This window comes from Gadus macrocephalus, chromosome 6 (assembly GCF_031168955.1).
Source record: "Gadus macrocephalus chromosome 6, ASM3116895v1".
Classification (NCBI taxonomy): domain Eukaryota; kingdom Metazoa; phylum Chordata; class Actinopteri; order Gadiformes; family Gadidae; genus Gadus; species Gadus macrocephalus.
In genome coordinates, this window is record NC_082387.1 from 15,553,782 (window position 1) to 15,581,780 (window position 27,999).

Here is a 27,999-nt window from a genome sequence, read left to right on the forward strand (position 1 = left end):
TGTGAATGGAACAACGTATGTATTGCAATTAATACAGACAATTAAGACAAAAGTCTGTATGGATTTGTATCATCGTATTAAATAGTTTTAGGAACAAATATAACATTTTCTTGCAACTCAATATCTGGTCCAGAATTTTTCTGCACATAATTAGCACGCAGTTCAATATACATTTTGAACATCCATTTAAATGCTAACAGCCTTTTTTTCATTCTGTGTTAACATGAAGATAAAGTAATGTTAGAAAAATACAATATGGAAAAGTCCTAACAAACAAAATTATTTCATCAGACCACAGATAAAAGTAAGAACAAATAGGGTTAAACTCTGAAATAAAAATGTAACAAAACAATGCGCTTTCCAGCATGATTTAATAGTATATGATTTCTTACAAACACATCTGTAGAAAACGTAAAAAATTATGCATACAAAACAAAGAAAAAAACGTTAAAAAGATAAAACACTTGAGACTTAATTATATTCTTTAGGTAGTGCCCCTTCAAAATAACTGAAAGGGATATTTTGTCACACCACTTATGGCCACCTTTTCAAGAGTCGTCTTTTGATAGCAAGCTCCTTAACGCTGAAAATATGACAAAGGGTTCTTCCAAAACCTAGGCTTTTGTAAGTTAAAAGCCAGGTTTAAGTGCTATTAGGCACCGAATTTAACCTTTTAAGGTAACAGGCCATAGAGTTAAAAAATCGAATTAAGGAAAACTTGCATTGAGCGACTATACCTTTCTTAATAAAGGTGGCCGATAGGTGTCATTTCCTGTATGCAGGCAGGAACCTCAATGTGAACATCTGCACTGTACTGGCAGGCGAGTATCAGGGGGGGAGAGAGCAGGACGTCAGAGAGGAATAGAAAGCGTGTTGAAACATGGGATGGGCGGGTAGAAGAAAAGTGAAATAATATTACGCATGTATGATTTTGATGTTTGCATCTTGAAAAAGACGCCACCACTCGATAACCAAATCCAGGAAGAGTGAAATGGTTAATGCAAACACTTAAAACAGGTGGCTTTCTGAATAGGCAGAGGTAGCGTACTGTATTTTAACAACTAGCTGGCAAGCTAGCTGTCTTCAGGTCCAAGTAGACTTGATAACAAAACATTGTGTGACCACCGCTGCAGCAGCAGTTCAGAGGAACAAAAATCTGGTGTGACAGTAGTCGACATGCTCTCAGAACCAAAGAGAAAAAAATCAGATACGGATGTAGAAACAGTACTTGTTATGTTAGAGTGTTCAAGCTCCAAAATTCCAAAAGTGTTTGCCTTATATCACATCACTGCCTCACCAAGCAGCTTATTTTGTGATTCTAACCTTTAACCAGCTCTGTGCTTCTATGAAATAAGAGCAACTGTAAGCCCCTCAAGTCAAATATAACTATCTAAACATGGGACAATGTGGCGTCCCCTGTAGGCAGAAGCGCCGATTACAGATTTCTACAGGGCAAAAAACAGTAAACTATTCTTAAAAATATTATTTTTTTATACATTGTGCAAGAGGCACTCAAATGTGCTCTAAAATCTTCATTATACATTGCCTTATAAATAAATAAATTAGTATGAGACAGAAGGGTTTCCTTTTTGTAAATTACTGAAAAACTGTTTTGGTATGACAGTTTGGAACATTTCTATAGTATTTTGGTTCGACAAACATCTCACTTGGACTGCTGTTCCACAATACAGTTTGAGCTTTTCATTATTTCTTTTTTGAAAAAATGTCCCATTTTCTTTATAGCCACTGCTGGGACTATGGCAGTTGCCACATAGTAGCGTTACACTCAAGCCTTGATTGAAGGCAAGTCTCTAAATAACATCACATCCGTGTCAATCCACCAGGTAATGTCATACGGCTTCCAGTTCAAAGACCTACGATTAGTAGTAGTGATATATAGTTATCTCTCACTTGATTTTGCCAGCACGGACACAGAAAAGGACAAAAGCCCAGAATAGCAACCGATCAGGAAAAGTCAACTACCAATAGCTGTTGCGGTGTTACAGTGTGTTGAAAAAACAAACAAAGCTAGATTGAATGACGATGGAAGGAAAGACCTGAGCACCTTAGCGGCAGAGAATTGGAAAACGGAACAATGGGGCATGAAGTACTTAAAAAAAAAAAAAGAGAAAGAAAAAAGAGGGGAGCAACCAATGCCTCACTGTAATAATCCAAAGTAGTGGTCCGAAGGGAAAAGAATACAGATTAGTCTCAGGAAAATCAATCATAATTCCAATCTACTACAATTCCCTGTACAATTTACAGATATGATAGCCATTACGATTGAAGAGTTGGATGACATCCAAATGACGTCTACATCTAAAGTGACACGTAGACGTTGTGTGGGCGGGCAGAAAGCAATAGCTGGTGCGCTGCCAGCGAATCCTCAACGCCATTAAACAAATGGGTCATGTGCACTGGTGATGTTCTACACAACAGCAGGAAACGGAGGTCATGGAATGAGTATTAAATGTAATTCTAACTCCATTGGGGTCAGTCTGATGGTAAAAGGGTAAAAATATCTACTCTAAGTGCTGTTCGAACAAGGTAAACTCATGCATCTGGGAGCAAATTTTTCATAGTCTCGTTTTGCGCCAGTCTAGAACTTGCATTCTCGTTTCACAAAACCATCCGCTAGTGGCCCTGTTTGGGGCAGTCCTGACCACACTGTCGTTGCATAATCCTAAACTTCCCTCACCAGTGTCTATAGAAATAAGAAAACAGACATTAGCCAAAGTTAACACTAAAATTAAGGTCCTCAGTGAATGAAATAATTCTAATCTAATACTATTTGCAAAGCCGATGCATTTTAAGTCACAACTCAAGGTGCACTATATGCGCCATGCCGAGGCTGAATATATAAGCTCTAATCGTCTCTTCACAACCATTTTGGGGGAGGGATGTTTGACAATAGGGGGTTTAAGTGATTAAATAATGCATAAGATAATACTGACTTGAATACTAACTTTAGTCACGTAGCTGGTATTTTGGCAAATGTACACCCATTTGAATGCTTTGAATGTTTGTTTTACTGAATGAAGACAACCTTGCTCTTGTAAGGTTGTCTTGTTGGGACTAGGTTTTAACAGACAACCTATTCCATCATCACCTCCCACCATCCTCCAACTCTGCAGTTCCCCTTGGATTCTAGACAGCAAAGAACGCCACAGTCCCCTGGGCTGCCAGGACACATACAGCAACTGAATGATGAGCATTTCAGTTCCAGCCTAGACTAGACCACCAACATTAACACACACAGGGTACACACAGGGTGCATATATATATATATATATATATATATGGATATATACACACACACTTTCCTTTTTAGGTAAACAAATTATTCTCAGAAAGGTTGTGGCACGCTGTACGCGTGAATTGTGTGAGGGAGATGATGTTGCTTTGAAGCATTGATTTTCTACATTAAAGAAAGTACAGCTAACTGGATGCACGACGACGACCCCCCCCCCCCCCCCCCCCCCCCCCGTGGCCTACTTCTGCATGCAATCATGTCTCGCCACAGTCCGGCTTCTCCGTGAGCCCATGGCCTCTGGCGACGCGCTCAAGTAATTCCTCACCGGCATGGACAGACGAAAGGAAGACAGAGGGAGCGTCACCTCACGAAACACACAAAAGGGAAAACACAAACAGGGGGGTTGCGCACTGCTTTATCCTCGCTCCTCCGCTCTCGAGTCCATCCGTCCCTTCCGTCGGATCCCCTCCTCTCCCCCAGAGTCCCGTTGCTATACCCGGCTGTCCCCTGCAGCCGTGCCCCCCGCCACCGCCTTGCCGGCCTCCCTCCCGGCCCCCTTCCCGCTGTCCCCGTGGGCCTTCCGGCTCCGGCAGGCGCTCCGGAGCCCCCCCCACTTGTGGCCCGTGAAGGTGGGGCTGATGGGGAGGTAGGTGAAGATGTCGTGCCTGCGGATGAAGTCCATCCCGAACGGCAGGTCATAGGATCGCATCCCCTCCAGCTCGGAGGTGCTGGGGCCCGTGCCCCTCTTCAGCTTCCTGATGCCTCGCTCTTCCGGCGTGCCTGGGGAGGTGATGGGGGGGGGGGGATAAACTCATAAGATCACAAGCAAGCACATGTTCCTGAAAGTACATGTTTAGATGAAGCCCCTGCCTGCATAGTGAATGAGGTGGACGACTGCTACTGCCAAACCATAGAGCAGGGATACGAATTCAAAATAGAAAGGTCTTGTCTCGTGGGAGCAAACCGTGATAAAGAGTGTAAAGGCTGGTAAAGGCTTACCTGGTATAGTGTTGTCGAGAAGAAACGCCACCGAGCCACCGACAAACATAGCGGTGGTCAGAAGCACATTCAACACCTGGTCAACCTCGACGATGCCTACACACACACCGAGAAAGAGGAAGATGATTAGAAAAGACCTACTTCCTCTCCCCTGTGTCTTGACAAAAACAAACTAAAAACGCATGCACGTTAACAGGATTCCATGCTTCCGCAATCTTAGTTTCATTGACAAAATGAACTTTGACTTTATATTTTCTGAGGAAAAGAAATGTAAGCCAGAAACGTCATTCTGCGCTGTGCTCACCGGTAACCAGCGGGTTCTGCTTCAGGTAGCTGGGCAGCACCAGGCCGAAGAAGATGGAGAAGCCCAGCACAAAGAGGTTCCGGGAGGAGTTGAGGTCCACGAACTGCAGGTTGGACAGGCCCACGGCGGTGATCATCCCGAACAAGGTGCAGAACAGCGCCCCCAGGACCGGGTCGGGCAGCGAGGCGAAGAGCGCACTGAATTTACCCACAAGCCCCAGCAGCAGCATCATAGCGGCGCCATACTGGATCACTCGTCTGCTGCCAACCTAGAGGACCAAAGGGAGGCCAGGTTAGAGGCGGTAGTCATGCGAGCCTCAACGTTTTCTAATTCTAAAGAAAATGGAGCCTGTTTTTTAAGCGAGTATGGAAGCAGCTGGTGAAGTACCTTGGTGATCCCCAGAACCCCGATGTTGGGACTGGACGAGGTGGAGCCGTTCCCGGTTCCAAACAGACCGTCGAGCACACAGGACACCCCCTCCATGAAAATACCCCTGGAGAAACCCAAGCAACCCAGGTGTTAACAAGGGGCCTAACAGTCGAGCACACGGGACTACCCCTCCATGAAAATACCCCTGGAGAAACCCGAGCAACCCAAGTGTTCCCCAAGGGCTCTGAGATGATTCAAATCTGATTCTAAAAAAAGGGTCCAACAGTCCCATATTACAAGACATACCCAATAGTGTCAATCATATTTTTGTGACAGATATATGTCACTAAATATATTTATTTTCCTTTATGGATGGAAATTATAGTGAAGATTAACAGGAAGCGGTTGTTTGAGTGAGTGAGTGAGTGAGTGAGTGAGTGAGTGAAGTGCCTCACCTGTTGATGGCGTGGATAGGGGGTGGCGGCGCACAGGCCAGCCGCGCGCAGGCGTAGTAGTCCCCGATGGACTCGATGATGCTCGCCACCACCGCGCTCAGCATGCCGATGACGCCCGCCGTGGTTACCGTGGGAACGCCCCATTGAACTGTGGGAGACATGGGATGTCAGATAGCATCCTAGCTTTAAACATAATACCCTTTAGACTTACGAAGAAGAACAACGTCTCATTTATGACGGCCACGGAGGAGGGTGAGTGAGTGAGTGAGTGATGGAGTGAGTGAGTGAGTGAGTGTCACTCACAGGGGTAGGGAATTTTGAACCAGGGGGCAGCACTCAGGATTCCCATGCGCGCGTCTGTGCGGGCGTAGTAGCCGTACTTCTCCTTCTCGGGCGGGAAGACGTCGGTCGCCGTGAAGATGAAGCACGTCAGCCATGACACGAGGATGGCCATGATGATCTGGGAGGAGAGGAGCCGCGTAAAATTCACGCTTCGTTTCTAAAAGTTGTACACCAATGTGTGGGTATTCATGGTAAAAGGTAGCAGGAGATATTATAAGTGAAGTGAGAAATTAAATGTGTCGAATGGTTAAAGGTCATCAAAGTCATGTGACAGAAACAAAGAAGCTACAATCACTTATAAGAAAGAGCAATATCATAATTCAAAAATGAAACCATTCCATTTCCCGCCACCAGGGGTCACGATCGGGCTGACTTGTATTGCTGACAACATGAGTCATGTAAGGCAACCCAGAAACCACGGATGAATTATCCACATGAAGTTCACGTGTGTCCAGTTCACGTGTGTCGAGTACACAAAGCTACGTACCATGACTAGACAGTTATGTACAGTTATATACTGTATATATTTTTGTTGTTGAAGCTATATTTTTAGGGTTCTTTCCTAGAAGGGAGGACATGACTTCCTCATCTTTCAGAGTGCGGGCATGTTGGCGCCTTTCTGTTGCGCAAGTGTTTCCTTTCATGCTGACCCAGCCTGCAACCCTCATGTCCTCGTTATGAAATGGTGCCTTCTTGGCCAGGTCTTACGGAGAGAGATTCACAACATGACTAACCCCGGCACATTAAAGTAAAAAAATAGATCCATTTTATAATAGAAGATACATAACAAAAATTAAAGAAAGGGAGAAGCAAGGGAGTCAGTCAGTCGGCTAGCCAGCCAGAGAGCAGGAGACGAGAGGGAGACACACAATGCGTACGAGTGTGTAGACTTACTGGGAACATCTTAAAGACCTGCAGCCTGTACACCGTCCAACCCTTCTTGAACTTGTAGATCGGCAGTGGAAACTGGACATTCCTGGCGTACTGGGAGAAGAGCAGCACCAGGAAGATGGTCCTGCAGAGAGTCAGAACCAGACGCGGGTCAGTGGGCGGGTTCCACACCACTTCACTCGGAGGACATTTGTGAACTGTCTCTCCTTTACATTTGACCCGCTAACACTGAAATATAAACGAGTGCCGCCGTGGAAACGCTGAGAACCCACACACAAACCAAATTGTGAATGTGTGTTTGGCTCTCAGTCAAGAGCCCGGCACAACCACCAAAGCCTTGATGCCCCCTAATGCATCTCCTAGGAGCGTGGCCAAGTGTTTATATACATACTCAGCGCTAACCGGCCCTCTAACCTTCCCCCAGATTCATTGCATTCGTCTACCCGGCCCCCAGACGCATCTGAGCCAATCAATTAGCTTAAAGGCCTTGAATGAGGGCTAATTGGAGGTCTTGACCAGCCGATGGTCCCTTCTGGGAGAGAAGCGACCCGAGGGCCGTAGCGTGATCAGCGAATGAAGAGCTGGTGCTTATACTACAACTCTGGCTGATACGCCGTCTGATAGGCCAATGAGGTGTCAATGTGCAGTTTGTGTTTCCCACAAGAGAAAGGCTTGGGTGACTATTTTTAAAGACTTTACAATGAAAGCTGTCAGTTCCTATTTGGACTTTCGTTGAAGAATACTCGCCCCTCCGTCCCCAAACATCAGCCCCAACATCAGCCCGGGTACCTATAACATAACGCAGGTGAACTGGATTGTAGTGTCTCTGAATTGGCCTTATTCCTTTTTGTTCTAAACACCAACAGGGCGACGGGACTGAATGCGGGAATCTGCATTCAGTCCCGTCGCCCTGTTGGTGTTTAGAACCAAGAAGGAAACCGAGGAGGCCGCGTGAGGAGCACTAAGGGGCCGTTGTCCGCTTACAGCATAGCGATGCCCCAGTGTTTCCCCGCCCTCTCCCCGGCAGCCTGGAAGCCAGACAGGCCGATGAGGGCGACGGTGGGCGTGATGGTCAGGGGGCCGATGTACTTCAGCAGCACCCCGGGCAGGCCCAGGGCGCCGATGCACACCTCGATCAGGGACGACACGATGATGGCGCCCTGGATCTGGAGCGCAAAGACACAGAGGTTATCCCCGGAAGGAGTTAACAATGGGTCTCTCTCCACTTGTCATGTTGGACTACAATGTAAACGGTAAATGGACTGCATTTATATAGCGCTTCTATCCCAAACGCTTTACAACATTGCCTGACATTCACCCATTCATGCACACGTTCACACACGGTACAGTCAACCCTGCAAGGGGACAGCCAGCTCGTCGGGAGTAGTTTGGGTTAGGTGCCTTGCTAAGGGACACCCCGACGCTCGGCCAGGAGTGACGCTAGGATCACCTTGCGGTGACCAGCCAACACGCTCCTGAGCTACTGCCGCCATCGTTTACAAAGTTGTTGAAATTGGGGAATTCTGCGTACAATAATTCTGCTTCTTCCGGTTGTAAACTTATTTTTTTCTATTTCCATTGGCTGCAAACTCTGCTCAAGGCAGTATGACGTGGGTTTTGAACACGCCCCTCACACTTGCTTCTATGGAACCCGATCCGTTTGTTTTCTAAAACCTTTACGACGCCAGATTTCATTTTTCTCATGCGGGTTTGGGTCACCCTTAAAAGCCACATACTTGAAAACATATAAACCCTGATCTCGGTATAGCCCTGGCTGCCTTCCAGGAGGCTAAAGGAACGATCTGGGGGTGTTATGTTAAATAACCCCCTTTTGGCCGGGACCAAACAAATTAAGCTATATTGCTTGGTCTTTGATAAGGTTAAGCGTGTTCGGAAAACCAATTACTTTTTATTTGAATTGGGGAAAGAAAAGGTTAACTTGAGTTACCGGTGTCCGATACTTTTGCCCTTCAGCTACGAAGAACAAGAACTTATTCTTGATGGCCAGTAAAACAAGGTTTGCCAAAGCCTACTGAGAGGAAAACGTCTGTGCAGAAACCGTTCGTATATGTATTTTACTTTGTCTTGCGTGTGACAAAATACACTCAATTTGAGGTTTTAAATCATTTCCACAATGTTGCACCCGACGTGCAAATGCACGCACATGCCTACCTCTCGTATCCTGGGGTGCCAGATGTGTTCTGTGTTGAGGAGCTCCGTGCTGTTGAAGTCAGGGACCACTGATTCAGAGGACAGAGCACAGTGACCAACATTAGAACCACAGCGTTTAAAGATGATGCTTCACTACAGACAAGGTGCTGGAGGCAACATCTGAGAGTTGTCAAGTGCGAGAGAGAGAGAGAACGATAATGGGAAGACAATCTGCCGTTTTCTCTGCCATTGTGAGGGATTTCGTTCCACTCCTGTGCCGGAGTTGCCAGGTGTGCGAGTCTGATTGACAAGCTAGATGAAAATTGGTTCATACAGATGCAGATGTGACCAGAACCGATAATCTCACAGAGCACTTCACTCACTAATAGCTGAAGGATGGCTACGGCTATTACTTAAAAATTATAATCAAATTACAGCGCTTATGTCGTACTTACAGCGCATTTGACAGATTTGATTTGCAGACGTCAAACGTTATCCAATTTAAGAGTCAGTGAGGGAAATAGAGAAAGTATTTACTTGTATTGTTGCACTTCCATTTATCGAGTGATAGAATTGCCCTGGCTGGGGCGAGGAAGGCAAACGCACTGGCCTGGAAAAGAGGCAACCTGGGCAGAAACCACAAGAATACATTATCAATGAGGGATCTGAGCCAATTATCATTAAAGTTATTTAATGATATCATTAAAGTTATTTAATGATCATTAAATAAAAATTATAATTTCCATGCAAAGAAGAGTCTAACATGTCAAGCCATATATTTCAGTTTTTAGATGATGTCTCACAGGCCACCATCATTATCATGTTGTAATGATCCCACACTAAAGGAGGTTAGGGTTACTCAACTTGAGAAATCATTTAACTGTAACTCTAACCCTATTACTAACCCTGACTCCATAACTAACTGTAACACTAACCTGTGTGGGAGCAATATTTACTCCCGCACTAATCAGGGTCTGTCGACTCTGAAAGGAGAAACTGCAATCGTGTCTGAGTTGTCCGCAAAAATCCTGCCTGTCCTATTCAGAAAATACAATCCAGCAGATAAGGAGAGAGGGGAGAGCAGGATTCTTATTGAATATTGTGATTCTGTTCCATGACTAATCCCCATGACTAACTAATCTCTATTTACCAGCCTAACTCCAACCCTAACCCCATTTCTTACATGTTGCTCCATACAGCCCAACATCAACTTCCCTTCACGTGCGCTATTGAAGTCAGCAAGACAGTAAAGCAAGGAGCCAAGTTTGGGGAAATGAAAGGAACTGTCACAAGGGGCAGGAAGTCCGATGTGCTGAAGAGGGCAACAAGGACTTTTATGTTTGACAAATAGAGGAAGTGAAGCGTTACTAAAGTAGTCCCTCACTCTGAAAATAAGCTGTATACCTGCATCCCAATACGTCAGCAATCAGGTGCCATGTTACGTGGAAGTAGGTAATGACGTCGACTGAGAAATGTACCTTTTGTAACAGCAGTTAAGAGTCACAGTTCAGTTTGACTGCTTAAAGGGGCAATGTTTAGAATTGAGTGGCACCCACTGGTGAGGTGGCAGAGTGCAACCATCTGAATACCCCGCCCCCTCATGCCTTTCTTTCCAACGACTAAAGAGACGGGATGGTGGCCTGTACTGCCCTGGAACTTCTAAAATGACATCATCGTCTGACACAGCATCAAGTAGCAAAGTGTGAAGTGATAAAGTCCTTGATAGAGAACTTGATAGATTTAGAAATTGGCATTTGTTTGTAAAACTATAAGTCACGGCTTACGAGTAAAATAGGGATTATGATTTTGTTGTCTGTTGTAGTCTACTGTAGAAACATGGGTAACAACATGGTGGGTTCAGTGGAAGAGGCCACGCTCCCTATGAAGGTATGAGGAGCTCATTCTAAGGTATCAAAAACACAACAATCCTTTTTTCATGTGATTCTAACTAAAACATAACGTATATAATATTCCATTTCAGCATTGACCGTTACACAGGATTTACACAAAAAAAACAATGATAAATTCTGACTGTAAATTGCATACTTGTTGATTTAACTCTAAACATAAACAGCATATGGGTCCCCTAAGCTCTTAGTCATAATGGGCTCGCACACCTCAAAGTCCCTCGCTGCGTCATCTCTGTTGACACATCACTAACCATGGATGGCTGGTTCTCCATCCCCTTATCTTCTTCCTCATCCACCCCTCCCTCTTTCCAACCATCCCTCCCACCTCTCCCCCTCCCTCCCTCCCTCCCTCTGCTCCTACCTCCCCCCTCCTCTCCCCCTCCCTACTCTCCCCCTCCAACCTCCTCTCCCCCTTCCTCTGCTCCCTCCTCTCCCCCTCTCCTCCCTCCCTCTGCTCCCCCCTCCTCCCCCTCCCTCCCTCCATCCAGACCTCTTCTGCTGCCGGCTCAGCTCTGATCACGTGTCAGGCAGGCCAGGGCAGGGGGGGCAAACAACAGGCTGCGCGTCACGTTGACCTTAGACAACCAGCAATTAAACAACTCTGTGAATGCGTGTGTGTGACGCAGCGAAATGGAAAGGAAAAAGGAGAGTGACTCAGCAAACATCTTTGCATTTCCAAGCACCATCAACATCATCATCATCCAGGGATACAGAGCGTAAGGTTAAATATGGTGGTTTGGGGGGGGGGGGGGGGGGGGAGGAGAGAGGATTCCCATTTTGAACCAATCAGACCTTAGAGCAGAGACAAATCAACAGAGACAGCCAATGTTGTTCAAATGTTTTTCCCCATTGTACCGACGCCACAGGTCGACGTGAGCTGGGCTCCTCTGTTCAGTCGGAGCTGGCTGGGACACATTTATTCCCTGGCAGCAGGGCCAGAATTGTATCTAATCACGGAACACACGAAGAAAACATTGGCCTCTGCATGTGTCTGTGGTTCTTAAGGTTTACTATTCGATGGCGGGGTCATAACAGGAAGTGCATTTGTTGACTGTCCACTCAGGCTATCAGTCAAGGCTACTGCCTCACCTCCGCCCCACAGAAATAACCGCAGATCCTCTCCTTCGGACCGATGACTCTTCCCAGGATATCGCTATCGCTTGTATCGTTCAAAAGGTTTATTTTTATCTCCCCGCTGGCTACGCGCAGGGTCTTCAGGGCGCTGGGCAGAGGAGATTAACCCAGCCCCTGAGACGCTGACGTGGGCCGGGCTGCGTGGGGAGACGGACCACTCGACCGCCGGTTCACATTCGATTAACGCCAGAGGGGGGGGGGGAACGAGACCCGGATGCCCTCGCGGCCGCTTACACTGAGTCACTTCTGGGGCCACACACACTGACGTCTGCTGCCTCTTGACGCACACATCCAAACACACACACACACACACGTCCGCTGCCTCTTGACGCACACATAGGTGGGTTGGCGGGCGGAAACACACACACACACACACACACACACACACACACACACACACACACACACACACACACACACACACACACACACACACACACACACACACACACACACACACACACGCACGCACGCACGCACGCACGCACGCACGCACGCACGCACGCACGCACGCACGCACACGCAGACACAGACACAGACACAGACAAGTAGAATGATGTTGTATTTTAGTGTCTCTCTGTCTTCACATCACTTAATGTGGGGACAGGCCAGTGCCTCTCCAACTGATACAGGGTTTTGTTGTTTATGTCCCCACAAGGACGAACCAAATAGCTGGTCCCAGGCCGCCTGGGTCATTGCCAGGGCCATATATCTCTCAAGATAGAGACTGCTTCTGTTCTTATGTGATTCACTCTTTCTTTTGTATAAAACTCTCCCCAAACCTTTGGTTCGGTGAAAAGAGGGATCGACAGCCAAGGAGCACGTCCGGAGACCGCTCCTCACCCAACTACACTAAAGACTATTCCACTCAAGTCTGTATCTTGCTGTATCACATCCTCAATTTAACCATCTATTCAACCCTCTGATCCACCTGTCTAGTTGCCTTGATTTTCAATTCGAAAATGAATGTGTGAAAATGAATGTGTGTGTCAATTCGAAAATGAATGTGTGTGTCAATTCGAAAATGTGTGTGTGTGTGTGTGTGCCTTCTAAAAAGAAGGCACACACACACACACACACACACACACACACACACACACACACACACACACACACACACACACACACACACACACACACACACACACACACACACACACACACACACACACACACACACACACACTATGAACCTGTGGGGGCCACACAGGACAGGCCTGAAGCCGAAGATAACAGGCCTACGGAGGGAAGGAAGGACACCCGACACTTAATCATGAGTTCAACTTCCCAGGCCCAAGCCAAAAAGAGCTCATTCAGTTGTTAAACTGAAGATGTCAAAACTATGGTTTCACACGCTGTGACCCAAGATTACTTCATACCATTTGCCATGCGGATGAGGCCATAAGCAGAGTGTGGAGAACTCTTTGTCCTACACACTGTGTGTAACGCTTTGGTAGTCGATACACCAATGGACATGGTGAAGGCAGGTTAGGTATGTGTAGCAACATACAGTATGCAGGTTGAGGCATTCCATGTACATGTGGACACGCCTCATTGCCCATTGAGGCGGTTGCCTCTGGGTTTGCTGGACAGCATGGGGTGATTGATGAAGCTAACGTGTGGTGTTGTGTAATAATGAAGCTATATCAATGGACTTGCAAGGACGTTTCTTATGATGCTGTTTGTCACATGTGTCCGTCCGGAAAACGCTGGTATCAAATAAATGAAATGAATATGCACTATAAACGATTAACTGTATTGTTGTCCTGAAGGTTACTAATGCGAGGAAAGGTTGGATTTACGTGGCACTAACGAGACATTACATATCAGAGGGCGTCATTCAACAACTTTTTGAGGGCTAGCCTCTCGCAGCCATGCGCTGAATTGTGATCACATGAAACGATGAGCCCGGCTGTGTACAGTAGAGAGCGGGGGAGAGAGCCAAGAGTGCGAAGCAGAGTTTGGTATGGGAACATTTCCAACGACCATGCTGTAAACACTGCAATGCCGTGTATGACAACAACACAACATCAACAACAAAGTGTTTTTAGCCTCTGCCTGCTGTACTGACACTGTTGCCGGGTTGCGTCCGTGTCAACAAGGATCAACAAGAATGAGTAGGAAGGCTCAGGAGGTCGGACAAAAGCCCCAATGTGAGTCGCTCGTGTTATTCTTGTTTATAATCATTGCATTATCAACAAAATAACTACCTTCTTCGCTACCACTGCCAGGAATATGAAACGCTCATGCCTTTGATCTGTCTGCTGGGATCCGCCAAGTGGAAGTGACACTTCTCAATTCTTCATTGTATAAACAAACTAAATTGGTTAGACAAAGTCCTCTGACGTCTTCAAAGCCCTTCTATTAGGCTGAGACAGATTCCTTATTCTGATAGTGGAGGCTGCTGTGGAGGGCCTTCAGTAATAGCCAAGCAATGTTAGATAGGCCAATCTAATCAAGTCAGGATCATGAACGTTTCATACAACCAATAGAGTGGGATGAACTTAGAAGAATCACAGCAGCCTGCATGGCATTTTGTGTTTATTTATTATGGCTTTCAGTGTGAGCACAGCTGTTTCATATGCCTAGGTTTAAAGGTTTTTACTCTTGACTGTATTACAGACTTCCGGTTTCTGCCTTAGGACAGAGTGCTCAAATTTGATTTAATATCTGAGCAACCTTCTGTTTTGGGGTGAAATGGAAGATGGAGACCACTGTTAATGTCCAACTTGGCCTTTGTTTGCAGATTAATTTAAATAAAAGGTTGATCCGCTAATCTTTAGCATAAAGTTTTATAATGCTAAGGGTCACTTTCAATTATTTAAACCAATGAAATTGTAGATCAACAACGATGTTCATTTCGGGACGGCTTTGATTTGATTTCTGGACGGTACTGGGAGGAGGAGGGAGTTGGGAGCCCCGGTCTGACCCTGGACCCAGTGTGTGGCCGCGTGCGTACCTGCATCCGACGGTGGTCTGGATCAGGGTGGTTATCCCCACACAGAAGAAGATGGTCCCTATCAGCTGGCTGGTGGCCCACTGGTCGTAGCCCACACACATGGCGTCAGCCAGGAGGAAGGGGACGGCGATGGTGCCGCTAAAGCAAGTCAGATAGTGCTGGTGGGAGGAAGGAGGAAGGAGGAAGGAGGAAGGAGGAAGGAGGGTGTTGGTGTGAGTGAGGGCGGCTTTGGTTGTACTGGTCTGAAGATTTCATCGGTCATATCCCTCGACTGTAACGTTCCAAATCCACTCCCCTTCCCCCTCTCCATGTATTTACATGCACGGTAGGATTAACTTGAATCAATAGTAGGGACGCATATTTCCCTTATAAGTCAGCATTTTCTTTCCAGAGAATGAAACGCGTCTCTCCCGGGAAATCCCGGGATAAGTGTTTTTTGTGGCACCGGTGCATCATGAACAACAGCTTGTCCCAAACAACAGCTGAATGGTGAATACACATTATAGATCCATGATTTCGTCTTTTATGTGAACTAGCTTTGTTTCTATGCTCAGGGACAGAGGAGCTCCTCTGCTTGGTCGCAGAGTATTGCAAGCTTTATATAGGAAGCTCCTAGTGACTGTCAAATACGATTTATCACAGATGTTGGAGAGGGTTATGGCTCCGGCTACATTAAAAACACAACAAGAAATTTGTGGGCTAGCATATGTTCTTTCAAGTTAGCAATAGAGGACTTCAAAACGTCTACCGGCACGCCAACATTGTACATTATTCCACTTGTGGAGCCACCACTCCACCCACTCCAACTCACATTTGACGTTATGCATCGGTACAACAGATGGGTTTGCCTTGTTGCTAATGGCCATATCAGACTTAAAAATGAATTGTCGCATTGAATTTAGATTAAAAGAAGGAACATTTTGTGTTTTCTCCTGATTCATTATATGCAATGTGAAATTTTGCCAGGTACACTTCCATCGTTGCAAATGAAAACATAGTTGGGAAATCCCGGGAAGCCTTTTACAATACATTCCCAGCACTGGGACTTTGAGGTTTCATGTTTGCCTTACCTGTAGGCCGAGGAAGACACACAGGTACCACGGCGGGCAGTCTTCGATGGTGTAGATCATGTCATTCCGTCTGGCGTCCACGCTGTCTGTACTGTCCAACGTCTCAGACATGGAACACTATTGGCACACACACACAAAGTTTCTACTTTGACATACTGCTCATTGATTCATGGGTTTTATCATTGAACAGACCTTTTTATACAGAGTTGCCAACAATGTACCCACTCAACATTTTGCAATTCGCAGTGCCCCATGTTGCAGGACGTCTAAAACTTCACACTCATTAATGACACGCATATTAAACAAATACTGCCTTATTATTAGTAAACATATATTTTTGATGATGTGTGTGAGTTCACTTTGCAGGACAAAAGCATTGTGACCCTTTGTTAAAGTATGCGTGTGTGTTTGACTGCTGCTCCTCTGCACAAACAAACTAAAATGCAGAGTCATTCTGGCAACTCGATAAGGTGCATGTGATGTAAGGAAGGGGAAGTGTGTGTGTGTGTGTGGGACGAGGGGGGGAGAGACAGAGAGATGACTGGAGGCAGGATTAGGCCATAGCTCATGTTTCAACACTTGGAATGTAACAATCTAATATGTAAATCAGGTTTTTTCAAATGCAGGTTTTTTAAAAAAGGAAGAGGCACGAGGCACCGGCATGCGGTACATGATAGAAAAATGTTCTCCCAACATAATGAGCTCATTCTATAATATCCATTTGGAGGACTGATATCCAATATCCTATAAAACAGAGCGACAGAGAGCGAGAGAGAGAGGGAGAGAGAGAGCCAAAGCGAGAAGGCAGGTGGAGAGAGAGGCTGTGGTGACCGGGGGAAACATGATGGATCAGCTGGGGTAAACCTGAACGTGGAGGCTGACCCCGGGTCTGAAACACACTCCTTGATCAATGTCTTGGTCAAAGCCAGGCCGGCGATTTGGCTGACACAAGCAACCCTGTTTATTAGTCCGCAGACGTACCTTCTCTCCTCCTTGATTCTCTTTAGCGTAGACGGCCATCAGCTCTGTGTCCTCCGTGTCTTGTTCTCCATTGGTCTGGCTCACCCCATTCACCACCACCTACACACACACACACACACACACACACACACACACACACACACACACACACACACACACACACACACACACACACACACACACACACACACACACACACACACACACACACACACAAACAAATTATAGGAAAATGATTGTGAAAGATAAATGTTTTTTTTTATATATATTAATATATATAGTTATATATACACACAAATACATGATGTAACATTACCCATATCTATATATCATATAACTAACATAACATTTCACAACCACATCTAATTGCATAGAGACATGTTACGACGAGGCTCCCATAAGTTCTCACTTCACTAGTCATGCCTCTCTTGGTTGTGCCTTACCTCCAGGCCTCACAAACAAACACAGGGAACCCAGAGAGATGACATAAGAAGGCATGGAAATGACATGTAAAACAACGACCCTGATGGTAAACCTTAATGTAAAGTGGCTAGGAAATCATGTCTAGCGGACGCCCGTCAGCCCCAGCTTCATGCTGCATTCAAATATCCCCCGCCTGGGATTCTTTTGAGTGTGGCCAGACTTGTCCATTCTGATTTATTCTATTCTGTTGCACATTTATGTGTTGGATTTGCGGTTGCTTAAATAAGCGAAACAGAGAGGAACACCATCCGATGTGGTCTCTATAATGGACGTGATACCCATGGCAAAGACCCTGAATAGACATTGTGGTGTTTTTAATGTTAGACAGTCTTTAAAAGTAGGGTCTTAAAAAAGCCAGTGAATGACTTGTTGGATAGACCATCAAAATAGCATCTGGAAAATAATAAAAACAATGCAGCAGCCACACGCTGCTAGGCTGAGGCCGTAGGGACAAGCTAGAGGGGTCCAAACAGAGGGAACGGAAGCAGCTGCGTCAAACACACACCGACAGGCGCTGGAAAACACAGACGCACGCAGGCGGGTTTTCTGCTTACATGCACGCTGCGAGAGTAATCACAGGATTCACTGAGTCAGAGGGAGCCAAAGAGTGACTGAGAAGGGACGGGAGGGGACATAATAGGCACGGGGAAAAGTACTCAAGTCTTCTAATCCTTTAATTACATGGGCAGGCAAACGGCGTCGAGTTGGCGTTAAATTGTCCCCACGCTCACACAAGCGGGAACGCTCCCAGACACGCATACCCACCGGAATAGGGTAGAAGTCCGCTCCGCGTTTGGTTTCCTCCTCATATTTGTTCCCGTTCCCATCTCCTCCTCCTTCTATAGATTTGGAGGTTGTATTCTTCCCCACGCCCATCCTTCTTCTCTCGTCTTGCCACTCTTCCTCTTCCTCCTCTTCCTCCTCCTCCTCCTCCTCCTCCTCCTCCTGCCCCTGGCTCTGCACCTCCTCGCCGCTGTGTCTGCGGGGCGCACCTTGCTCCCTCTCCGACGTGAATACTGAAGCCGTCTCCGTCACCCCGATGACATGGTCCAGGATGGCCTCGGCTACCGGAGGAGAGAAAACACACAGGTAAACGTGAGGCGCAACGATCAGCCCCCGTGGCACAAAGCACACTAAACATATCTAGGTGAAGTCATGGTGACAGACTGGAGCTCCTTCAGACAAAGAACGAGGAGACGAGGTCCCTCCGCAGACTACTAGTGCGGAGGCAGTGGTCAACACTTCCCCACGGCTGGCAGAGCCATTGATCGGAGGGACGGGGTCAATAAGAATAGGGCAGAGATACTCGCAGGAGAATTGACTAGGTGGAGAGCGCTTGGTTTATGTGCAGCCACGCATGCAAGGGCTACGGGTAGTTTCAGAGATTGGGAGCGAGGAGATGAACGAGCGGCAGGAAAAGATAGATGGCATCTGAAGGGGCGAGCAAAAAGAGAAGACTGCGTCAGGAAGATTTAGAACAAAGGACAGTGGGACATGTGATAAGAGAGGACCAGAGCAAGATAAAGGAATGTTGCATTGTACGCGTGTGTCTGTCCTCGAGCCATCCACGATATTAAAAAGGTATTTAAATTGCTATAACATTAAATGCCTTTAATGACCAGGGAAGAATTTATAATAATTTCCTCACCACATTCAAGACGCCACACCCAGTTCCAACTTCCAATCTGTTGCAGACCGTTAAGATTCTATTGAATCTCTAGCCAAAACCTCACTAGGTATTCCACCGATTTCCCAGAGACAATGAGATAGTGTGGGGGCTATTACATTTAACCGTCTTTGACGAGGTCTTGTCAAGGTCTTAGTGTTGCCCGTGTCCATGGGAACAGAATACAGCCTTGATTGTCTCAAGGCTGAAACCCAACCAGCCTGATGGGTGAGAAACCCTTGAATCCCAACTCATGTCAGACATTATGCATCATTGCAGACATATCCAGTTTAGCTAATGTATTAATAATTTCTACCATCTACAGGCTTCTGCAAGCTAGGGTATGGGGAATTTTGAGAGCCCAGCCAGAGTAAGCTGGATTCGGATATCACTGGACTGTGTCACTTCAGGCTTCCCTCCAAAGACACCCTGACCCAAAACATGTGACTAGCCTGCTAGCTTAAGCGATACTGCAGAATGTGCTCTATGGGAGCACGGGCAGAGTTCACGCAGGTAGCCTGCTCGGTAGGTTGACAGACAGGTATGCCATTCAACAATTTCATCAGGCTGAATGAAATGATTTGACAGACTGATTGCAGGCCTGCATAAGACACCGATACAGGATATTTTCCTTTTTTATTTTGACAGGGCTTTTGACTTATTGACAGCCGTTGGGAACGTAAGATAATTAAAAAAAAAAAGAAAAACAAATGCTTCTAATAATAGTCTGTAATAAATTGGAATGGATCCACTTTTTGTTCCATGAGGCAGGCCGCTTTAGATACTGCAGATAACATTTAGTTATGCTTTTTCATGAAACACTTAATTTGATTATATTACCCGGTACTATATTCAATAGAGGATGAGAATGAGAGTATATATATCTATAATTGATTTAATGACCTGAGCAGTTTAGTTGTTTCCATGCCAGCATAAAACAGGCTACACACAAATGAATGAATTATTGAATACGGAACAAAACTGAACCTGTGATATAGAGGGCTTGGTCCATGGAAAGACATAAGCCAAATGAACGTCTTCGGCCATGGTGCTTTATGAAATCCCCTTTATCTTCTTGACCATTTCCTAAGCCCCTCTACTCATAATCTCTCTGCAGCATCTCTACCCACCCACCAAACCGCCCCCCCCCCTTCAGCCTTCCTGCCTGATGCAGTGTTAGGTGTTGGGATAGTTGCAATACCTAGTGGACACTTCCCATCGCTGCTCTCGAGGTGGGTGGCTGGGAGCATCTGTGGGGAGGCGGAGCGGGGGAGCAACAGAGGGAACAGCAGGCAGGAGATGCGGGGGACAGAGAGAGAGACAGAGAGAGAAGAAGGGGTGAGAGAGAGAGAGAGAGAGAGAGAGAGAGAGCGAGAGAGCGAGAGAGAGGGAGTGAGGTTAGAGGAGAGGGTAAGGAGGAGGAAGGTGACAATCGTTATTTTAGCAGGCATAAGTGATCATCAGCATAAGTAGTCAGTGTGACGGCAAGGGTTTGCATTACCCCACCCGTTCACTCTGTCCTATGTTACAGAGCAATGGGCCAGGACGTGAAATAATAGATACAACGACTTCACTCATCGCAGCCCCCTGCAAAACAAATTCATAATGAAACATGTTGCCCTTGATCTCAAACCATCAATCCTGATGCCGAATGTGAGGACCAGGTAAGCCCTTCTGGCTGAACAGCAGGCTACCGTGAGTCAACCAGCCAGCCGCCAGCAGCCAGCTTGTGCTCTGCGGTGCGCACCCAGCTGGCCCACTACTGGCAGCCAGGCGCCTGATCATCACCACCAAAAGGATTCTGTAGAGATGCTGTGGTTCATGGACCCCACGAGAAGGAAGGTACGAGACACAGAGAAAGACCAAGAGAGGAAAAGGATAAACAATGCTGATATGCCCTTTTGACAAGACAATATGACATTATTTATCAAAGTGATGTCTTTCGATGAGTGACACCGTGTAATATGATTTGGAGTCATTCTCCATTAAGGGGATGATGCTGCTGATATTCTACCTGGCATCCCCTCAGTGCATCCCATATTCTTGATCCCCTGAGAGGATGAACAAAAGAAGAGCAGCATGGTTGGAACAAATAGGTGGGAAGCAAAAGAGAGGAGGAGAGCAGGGAGAATCAATAGCCCAATGAGGGATTGCATGAAACTCATCCCACAGTGCCGCACTGACGCCTGACTCAGTTGCCACGGCAACCGTTGGCAACAGAAGACGTGTACATGTGTTCTGTGCCGGATTTCAAAGGAGGCTTGGAGCGCGCGCGTGTGTGTGATTGTGTGCGTTATGTTGTTAAGGCCAGACAAAGCTATACAACTGTGGTAAAGGCTATCGCGAGCTCAGACCACATGGCTCGTCGTTTTTAAGAACTGATACTGAGGTTCACATGGGCCTTCCAGAACATTTCGTCTGCTGACCATTATGAAAGCGAGTGACTGAAACTTTTATACTTCCTACGATCCCTGCGGTTTAAAGGGGGCTGCCTTTATGGGGGGAATGTTCATTAGGGGAGGGGGCGTTTGTTGTTGTTAATATTAATGTTTAGGGGATGATAGGGGACACCAATCCAACCCTAATATCACCACAATACAAGCATTACAAGAGAATTTGATTTCCCCTTTCAGGTTTTCCATTTATTGCTTAGATGACTGTTCTGCTTTTCAACCAAAAAAAAGCAGAAACAGAAACGCAACATTCATCACATAAAGTGGAATATTATTACCAAATAATATGTGGCATAAGCGAGGCATACATTTTTCCTTTATGAAACCCAGCGTATTATTATGTAACACGGGGGTCACAGACAATCCTACCCTTTTATCCTAGGATTGACTGTGACCACTGTACCGAGTTGGCAAAGAATTACACCAAGTGCAGCGCAGCGCAACTAGAAGTTCAGCCAGGTTACAAGGGGTCGGACAGCACCCTGAAATATCACCGCGTGTTATTGTAGGCTAGGGCGACGGCCTCCCATTCAATGTGTTTTGCCAGTTCCTGCAGTTGAAGATCACGTTACCCTTATATCAAATTACAGGTGCGAAAAAATGTATGTATTTTACTTAAGAGACTGCATTGATGTAGACCATTACTTAAGGCGTTTGGATGACAGGCTCACCCGAGGTGCTGCACACTGTAGAAGCAAATTAAAGATTAAATAAGTGAGACCCACCCCCTGTTATGGGCCTTGGTTACATGTGAAGAGAACAGGTTTGGGTACGGGAGGACACTCATTTGAACATACTGTATAGCCGACAACACGTGAGCAGTTGGCTAAGTGGGAGGCGGGGGAAAGGGAGAAGGCCTATGGGCAGTGGAGAAGCCTGCAAGGGGATGTTTGCTGATCCTGACAGTGGGGTATAGGTAAGGAGATAAGAGCCCATTATCTTGAGAGCACATGCACAGTGCCAGAGCCAATCAGTGGCTGTAGTGTCCCTGCTCAAATTCTTGTTGTCACCAAATAGTGCAAGCAAGGGCTAAAACTACTTCACGCACAGTTATACCTGTGACGATGAATGCAGTTTGACATTTGATATTCTGCCCTTTTCACTCTCTCATCTCGAAAGTGACTTGAGAACAGAGAAGACATATTTTAGGCGAAGAATGAAAATTGTGTGTCACAAGGAGATTGTGTCACAAGGAGAAAGTGTCACCGGAGATTTCCTCCTGTGTGTCACTGGAAATTCCGTTGACATGAGGAGAACATTTGTTAAATATCAATATCAGCTATCAAATAGTGTGGAATATTATCCAATGTCCAGCCTCATCACCTACTATCTGCCCTTTTTTTACAAGCTGTTATTTCAATAGTGAATATCGTCAAATATCCCCGCTTTACGCTTCCGTCTGCTTTCGTTGACGGGGCCCTTCACGCTCGGGGGCCGTCGAAGGCGGGGGGGCCCTCGCGGGCGGGTGTGTCGACGGCAGCGAGGGGGGGCCCTCGCACGCAGGTATGTTGACGGCAGCGAGTGTGGGGGCGATCGCACGGGGTGTGCCAGTGGCGGCCCCTCAGGTGTACCGTCGACACGGCACACGGTTGGGCAAGTGAGTCTGTTGCGCTACACGCCACTTAATTCTACTCACTGCACCTATTTACAAGCTATGCACCTATTAACATGCTGTGCACCATAACATGCCAGGCCATGTAAACTAACATGCTACACGTCAGACTAAATGACCACTGTCTCATATAAAAAGCAAAAAAATATATATGGGACAGTAAAATGCCACAAAGAAAACTGTTGACAATATTGGCCCTTATCACGCGATCCTCTCATAGGGATAATACACATTTTGGCCAACAAAGATCGGTAACACAAAGATATCGGTGCATCTTTACGCCCATGACAACCTAATGTAACCAAATATGAAGGTCTTCGGTGGTGCTAGGAATCTTACATAAACATGGGAGAGAGAGAGAACGTGCAAAATATAAACAGAAACCAAATATCTTCTGGCTGGGTCATCATACTTATCTAACCTTAGTTATTCAGGCTGCCTCATTGAGGTAAGGCACCTCTTTTGCAAGAGTGACCTAGATAGGGGTAGTAATAATGAGTGACATTTGGTGTTTAAAATGACCAGAGCTCTGATGGCTGTAAACGTAATAGCTAACTGAAGGTTAATACTTCACCAGCACAAAAAACTCATTCAGAAAATTTCAGAGTTATATTCGTACTCTTCAGATCCCGATGTTGCCATGATCATGATACATGTGACGAGTCTGTAAAAGTACATGTACAGTTATCTTCGGTACATCTGCTCTTATTCATTCAAGCTATCGATCTAAATATCCTCTGGCATTCTGTTACCCACTCATGTGTACAAAGAGCTTCCGTGTCACATGGTGGGACACAAACATCACATGGACCATGCAAAAATAACAAGAATTCCATCTTGGATGAGGTGACACTGAGAACAAAGACCATATTAAAGCTGCAATGAGCAATTTGTGCCGCCGCACTTTGTTATGATTGAGTCTCAAGGTTCTCATCCATTTGTTTGACCACAGATCCCCATGCATGAGAACCATGAGACAATCAAAACACAATTCAACAAAAGTAATTGGGGTGAACACAATGTGATGCTTTGCAGCTTGAAGACAAAAATGTGGCAGGCCAACGTCAGTATTCCACATTCGATTGATACTTTATTTAAATTCGGTTAGGGTCAAAGGACTCCACCATCAGGTTGGATAAAAGTCCTCAACTGCAACACCACAAGACACAAACCTTTTAATAAAAACACTGAACTAAATTTAAGCTCACCTGCTTTGTTTTATGCAGTCTAGTTGACCAGCAGATGGGCCCAGGAAATGGGTTGTGCAACAGGACAATTAAATGGCAATCTCAAAGTTCGAAAACGATTTTCATTCCAATAAATGTGAGTTATGTCACTATCTATAACCCACTGATGAAAGCCCTTGCATTTGCAGTATTATGAAAGTTACGAGCTGGGTGTCCGTGGAGACAGCCCCCTCCTTCATGTAGGAGAGGTTATGGCGGAGCTACTGCAACGGTCGCACTCTTCAATTGTGTGTGTGTAGCGGCTTACATTGTAGTGCATCACAGGTGCCTCGAGTGACAAAACAGATCTTCAAGATTACTTTTAGTTTAAAGGCTGTAAACTCAGTTCATCACTATGGAGTCCTACCGAGTGACCTATGGACCACTATGCAGTGCCAACGGAGATGTGTCGTAAATCTAAACAACTGACCTATTGCAAAGGTAAGTTAAGATGTCCACACTGTAAGCAAAAAAACAAATGATGCTTGACAATATGTACCTAAACGATTATTGAAGGGGTTACAATATGACAATACAACCCCTATGTCTCTGGAGAGGGAGTTCATGAGAAAGGCCACGGCTTTGTCCATCCTTCTAGAACTACCATGATTGACCCCTTGGACTGTACACGCAGCCCCTGAGCCGCCTCCACACGCACAGCATGTCACCCGCGGGCTGTGAATGGACTGTAAAAGGTTAGAAACATAAAACTCTTTTGCCTTTGTTCTCCGTAAAGTACAACATGAAACACTATGAGAGCGTCAGGCTGCCTGGAGACAGGTATTTTCCAGGAGGTAGCAGTAATGCTGAAAGCATTAGTCATCTACCGTGGTTCTGTGCAATTTGTAAATCCCCCAGAATTATTATCTGAACCAAATCCATGCCTGTGGAAAACAGGTGAACTGAAAGGTTCCAAGGATAGAACCAACCTCATTTAGTTAAGTGTGTTCGACTCCCATTCAAGTATCCAGTGTCTAACCAGTGTTACAATCATGTACTGTATAATAATAATAATAATAATAATAATGTTGAGGATCATTTACCCGGCAGCTAAAACTGAATAGGGCCCTGTATGACTTAAAAGACAGCTCTGATGTGATAGTTTGTGTCACTCTTGAATGTAGGATATGTCAAGAGGCTAGGAAATGTTATTATGTAGACAGGATAGATTATTAAGAGGTCAACAACCAAATCATTCAAAGTGTCTTATCAAGGAACATCCAAAGGACATTTTAAGGCTTGAATCATGGGGAATTTATACTCAGTTTGTGGAGTTAGAAAATAGGTTGGACTAGGGTTATAAGCCTAACTAGCAATGCACACTTTCAACCTGTTACCTAGGAATGAAGTGCCCTTCTACCATCACAAATAGCCTCAAACACTCAACCTCAAGAGTACATGAGCATGACAAGATATCATAATCCACAGGGACACATTACATTATGTCACTATGTTTGTCATTCATGGACTCAGACTCAATGCATAATTATTATTCATCATGAATGCAATGGTGGATTTTCCAACCCATTTAAACCTATAATATTGCAATGGTAATTCGGTTCAGTTTATTCTCAGCATTCTTTCTCCTCATGTAGGTTGATGACTAAGTCTATATTTTTATTGTGTTGTTCATCCTGTTATACATTAATCACTGTTTATAGTCCCGTTGAACTGCAAAAAAAATACCATAAATACGTGCAAACCCAATTTGTGTGCTTCAGTATGAATCCCTTATGAGATTGGTTGGTCTGGCATACTGTTTTTGTTATCACAGTAACAACGTTTTCATCAAAATCTCTCAGTTTATTCTCCTTTTGGGCAAACAAAAGTAAATAAGGGGTTGTTATTTACAGTTTATCGTACAAACACACAAACACATACTTTGACCCTGAATAGTGTAATCTTAGTCACATGGTGAATTCAAAATAACAAGCACAGGATTCCACTTGCGCGACCCAGTTCAGAGGACCGTGTGGAGGCTCGGACCAGTGTTGGCCCCAAGCTGGTACACTGAGGGGTTCCATCTTAGCACATTCCTTTCCTCAGCGCCAATACCGGGAGGTACCGATACTGTTACTGCCAGCCCATTATACCTGGTCCAAACAAGATACACACTGATGTACAACCACAAAGCACCAGCACAAAGGCCCTTGGTATCTCTGAATGAGAACGGGGGTTATTAGATCTACCTTATGGGGCAATTAGCGCACAATAACTGTCCGACCTTGTTCGGGAAATGTAACAGATTGAACCGCTGAGATCCAAGTAAAAGGTTTGACATGGTCTTGTATAAGAGAAGATGTGCTTTTCAACCTGATGGGAACCTCAGTATTATAGCAGCATCCCTTATGCGAGGGTCGCAATGTGCTCTTGCGCTAAACGAATAGTGACTTATTTAAAAAAAAAAAAAACTTGTGAACCAATAAGACACCACCTCAGTGTATTACATATCCATTTCCCTCGGTTATAACAAAAAAAACAACATTCATCCTAAAATCCGAAACGCATTGGGTGGACGGATGTGAAAAGCAATTCCACCATGTCCCCACATCTGCTGACGCTGTGACTGGCGGTTATCTAAGATAATTGAGCCCTTCCACCCCAGAATACAATTAAATTCTGATAAGGTGCCGTTTTAGAATAAAAACATATATACGCATCTTAGGTAAGCTCGTCAAGGCCTTATATCATTGTGCAGCATCCAGGGTCAAACCGATGGGTTACATGACACAATATACGACTTTTAGCTCATCTGACCCTGGGAGGATGTTAATATGTATCCCTTGTCACCAGATGCTGTTTTGAGAGTACAGTTAAAAAAGCCTGAATAACTAAACATTGATCTCAACTCACCTGTCTGTATAACAGCGTAGTAGACAGTAGCTGCTTCCCCTCTCAGCCGACGTTACGTCAATGTAACCCTTGGTTTTGTGGTTGGCAGGGCTTCTTGGTGGAGGGCAGTAGGCGACTAATTATACCAGAGACTATCTGTAAACATTGGCGGAGGCAACGCGTTCTCAATATCTCTTATATGAGATGTAATCGGAACATTCCTTGAAGACAAATGGCGTTCACATTGATGCTAAAGTCGCACTGCTCACGCCTTTCATACAGACACAGCGTTGCCTTGATCCTTATCGCGCATGCTCAAACAAACCTTGACGTCAGGGTGACTACCTTTCACTCCTCCCTTAGAACCTTGTTTCCACCAATCACATGTATTGCGCAAGTGACGCAATTCACTTTGCATTATTGTCTACTCCTGTATTTGCCTAATAGACAACAGTGGGTCTAAAACAATCATTGATTAGATTATTTACGCATGCAACACACAACACTTTATGTTTTTACAACTATTAATCTCACCTCCCTAGGTAAGGGATGTTATACGGAAAGATTATTCACGAATCCTGGACTTCCAGTTTTTTCCAATTCAGCCACAGCATGGCCATCTACAGGATGTTGGTTGGAAATGCAGTTACTTAATAGCCCTCAATTCAAAGTCATTCTTATGAAAGCTATATCGTTATGAAATACGATCTACATAACATCTAACGGTCGTTATGAAATGTGAGTTATATGTTGTTGCCCAACCCATATTTCGCATTGTTATAGAAGCTGCCACTCTAATGAATGTTTTTCATAATAACGTGTCATTATCAAGTTGAAAAACCAGACTAGGGCACTGTGAGTCTTTGTGTTTAAACTCTGATAGATCACACTATGAAACACATGAATTGT

The 27,999-nt window shown here is 45.4% G+C and overlaps 1 protein-coding gene and 1 long non-coding RNA gene across 3 annotated transcripts; one reads left to right on the forward strand and one right to left on the reverse strand.

Annotated features, from left to right (window-relative positions):
• On the reverse strand, positions 1–27,253 carry slc23a2 (solute carrier family 23 member 2). Of its 2 annotated transcripts, XM_060054457.1 has the most exons (16): positions 27,112–27,253; positions 20,169–20,217; positions 18,067–18,365; positions 16,819–16,917; positions 15,838–15,954; positions 14,768–14,925; positions 9,302–9,390; positions 8,786–8,853; positions 7,598–7,779; positions 6,617–6,737; positions 5,684–5,840; positions 5,381–5,528; positions 4,944–5,049; positions 4,557–4,824; positions 4,253–4,348; positions 1–4,033 (listed from the first exon to the last, which is right to left on the reverse strand). In XM_060054457.1, the coding sequence occupies exons 2-16, from the start codon at positions 20,215–20,217 to the stop codon at positions 3,744–3,746; spliced, it is 2,247 nt and encodes a 748-aa protein (XP_059910440.1). In that variant the 5' UTR covers positions 27,112–27,253; the 3' UTR covers positions 1–3,743. The 2 variants fall into 2 exon arrangements, with proteins under 2 accessions (XP_059910440.1, XP_059910441.1); XM_060054458.1 differs by lacking the exon at positions 20,169–20,217.
• LOC132459742 (uncharacterized) lies at positions 7,409–7,718 on the forward strand. Its single transcript, XR_009526289.1, has 2 exons — positions 7,409–7,525; positions 7,557–7,718. It is a non-coding gene; the product is annotated as an uncharacterized LOC132459742 (long non-coding RNA).
• Positions 27,254–27,999: the final 746 nt, after the last annotated feature.

What these genes read in the sequence shown, in the direction of transcription:
- slc23a2 (XM_060054457.1), bottom strand. Translation starts at nt 20,217, where the DNA reads ATGCTCCCAGCCACCCACCTCGAGAGCAGCGATGGGAAGTGTCCACTA. An exon ending in CGATGGGAAGTGTCCACTAG is followed by an intron (nt 18,366 to 20,168) that starts GTATTGCAACTA and finishes CTCCTCCGGTAG; the next exon opens with CCGAGGCCATCCTGGACCAT. An exon ending in GCAGAACCCGCTGGTTACCG is followed by an intron (nt 4,349 to 4,556) that starts GTGAGCACAGCG and finishes GTGTGTGTGTAG; the next exon opens with GCATCGTCGAGGTTGACCAG.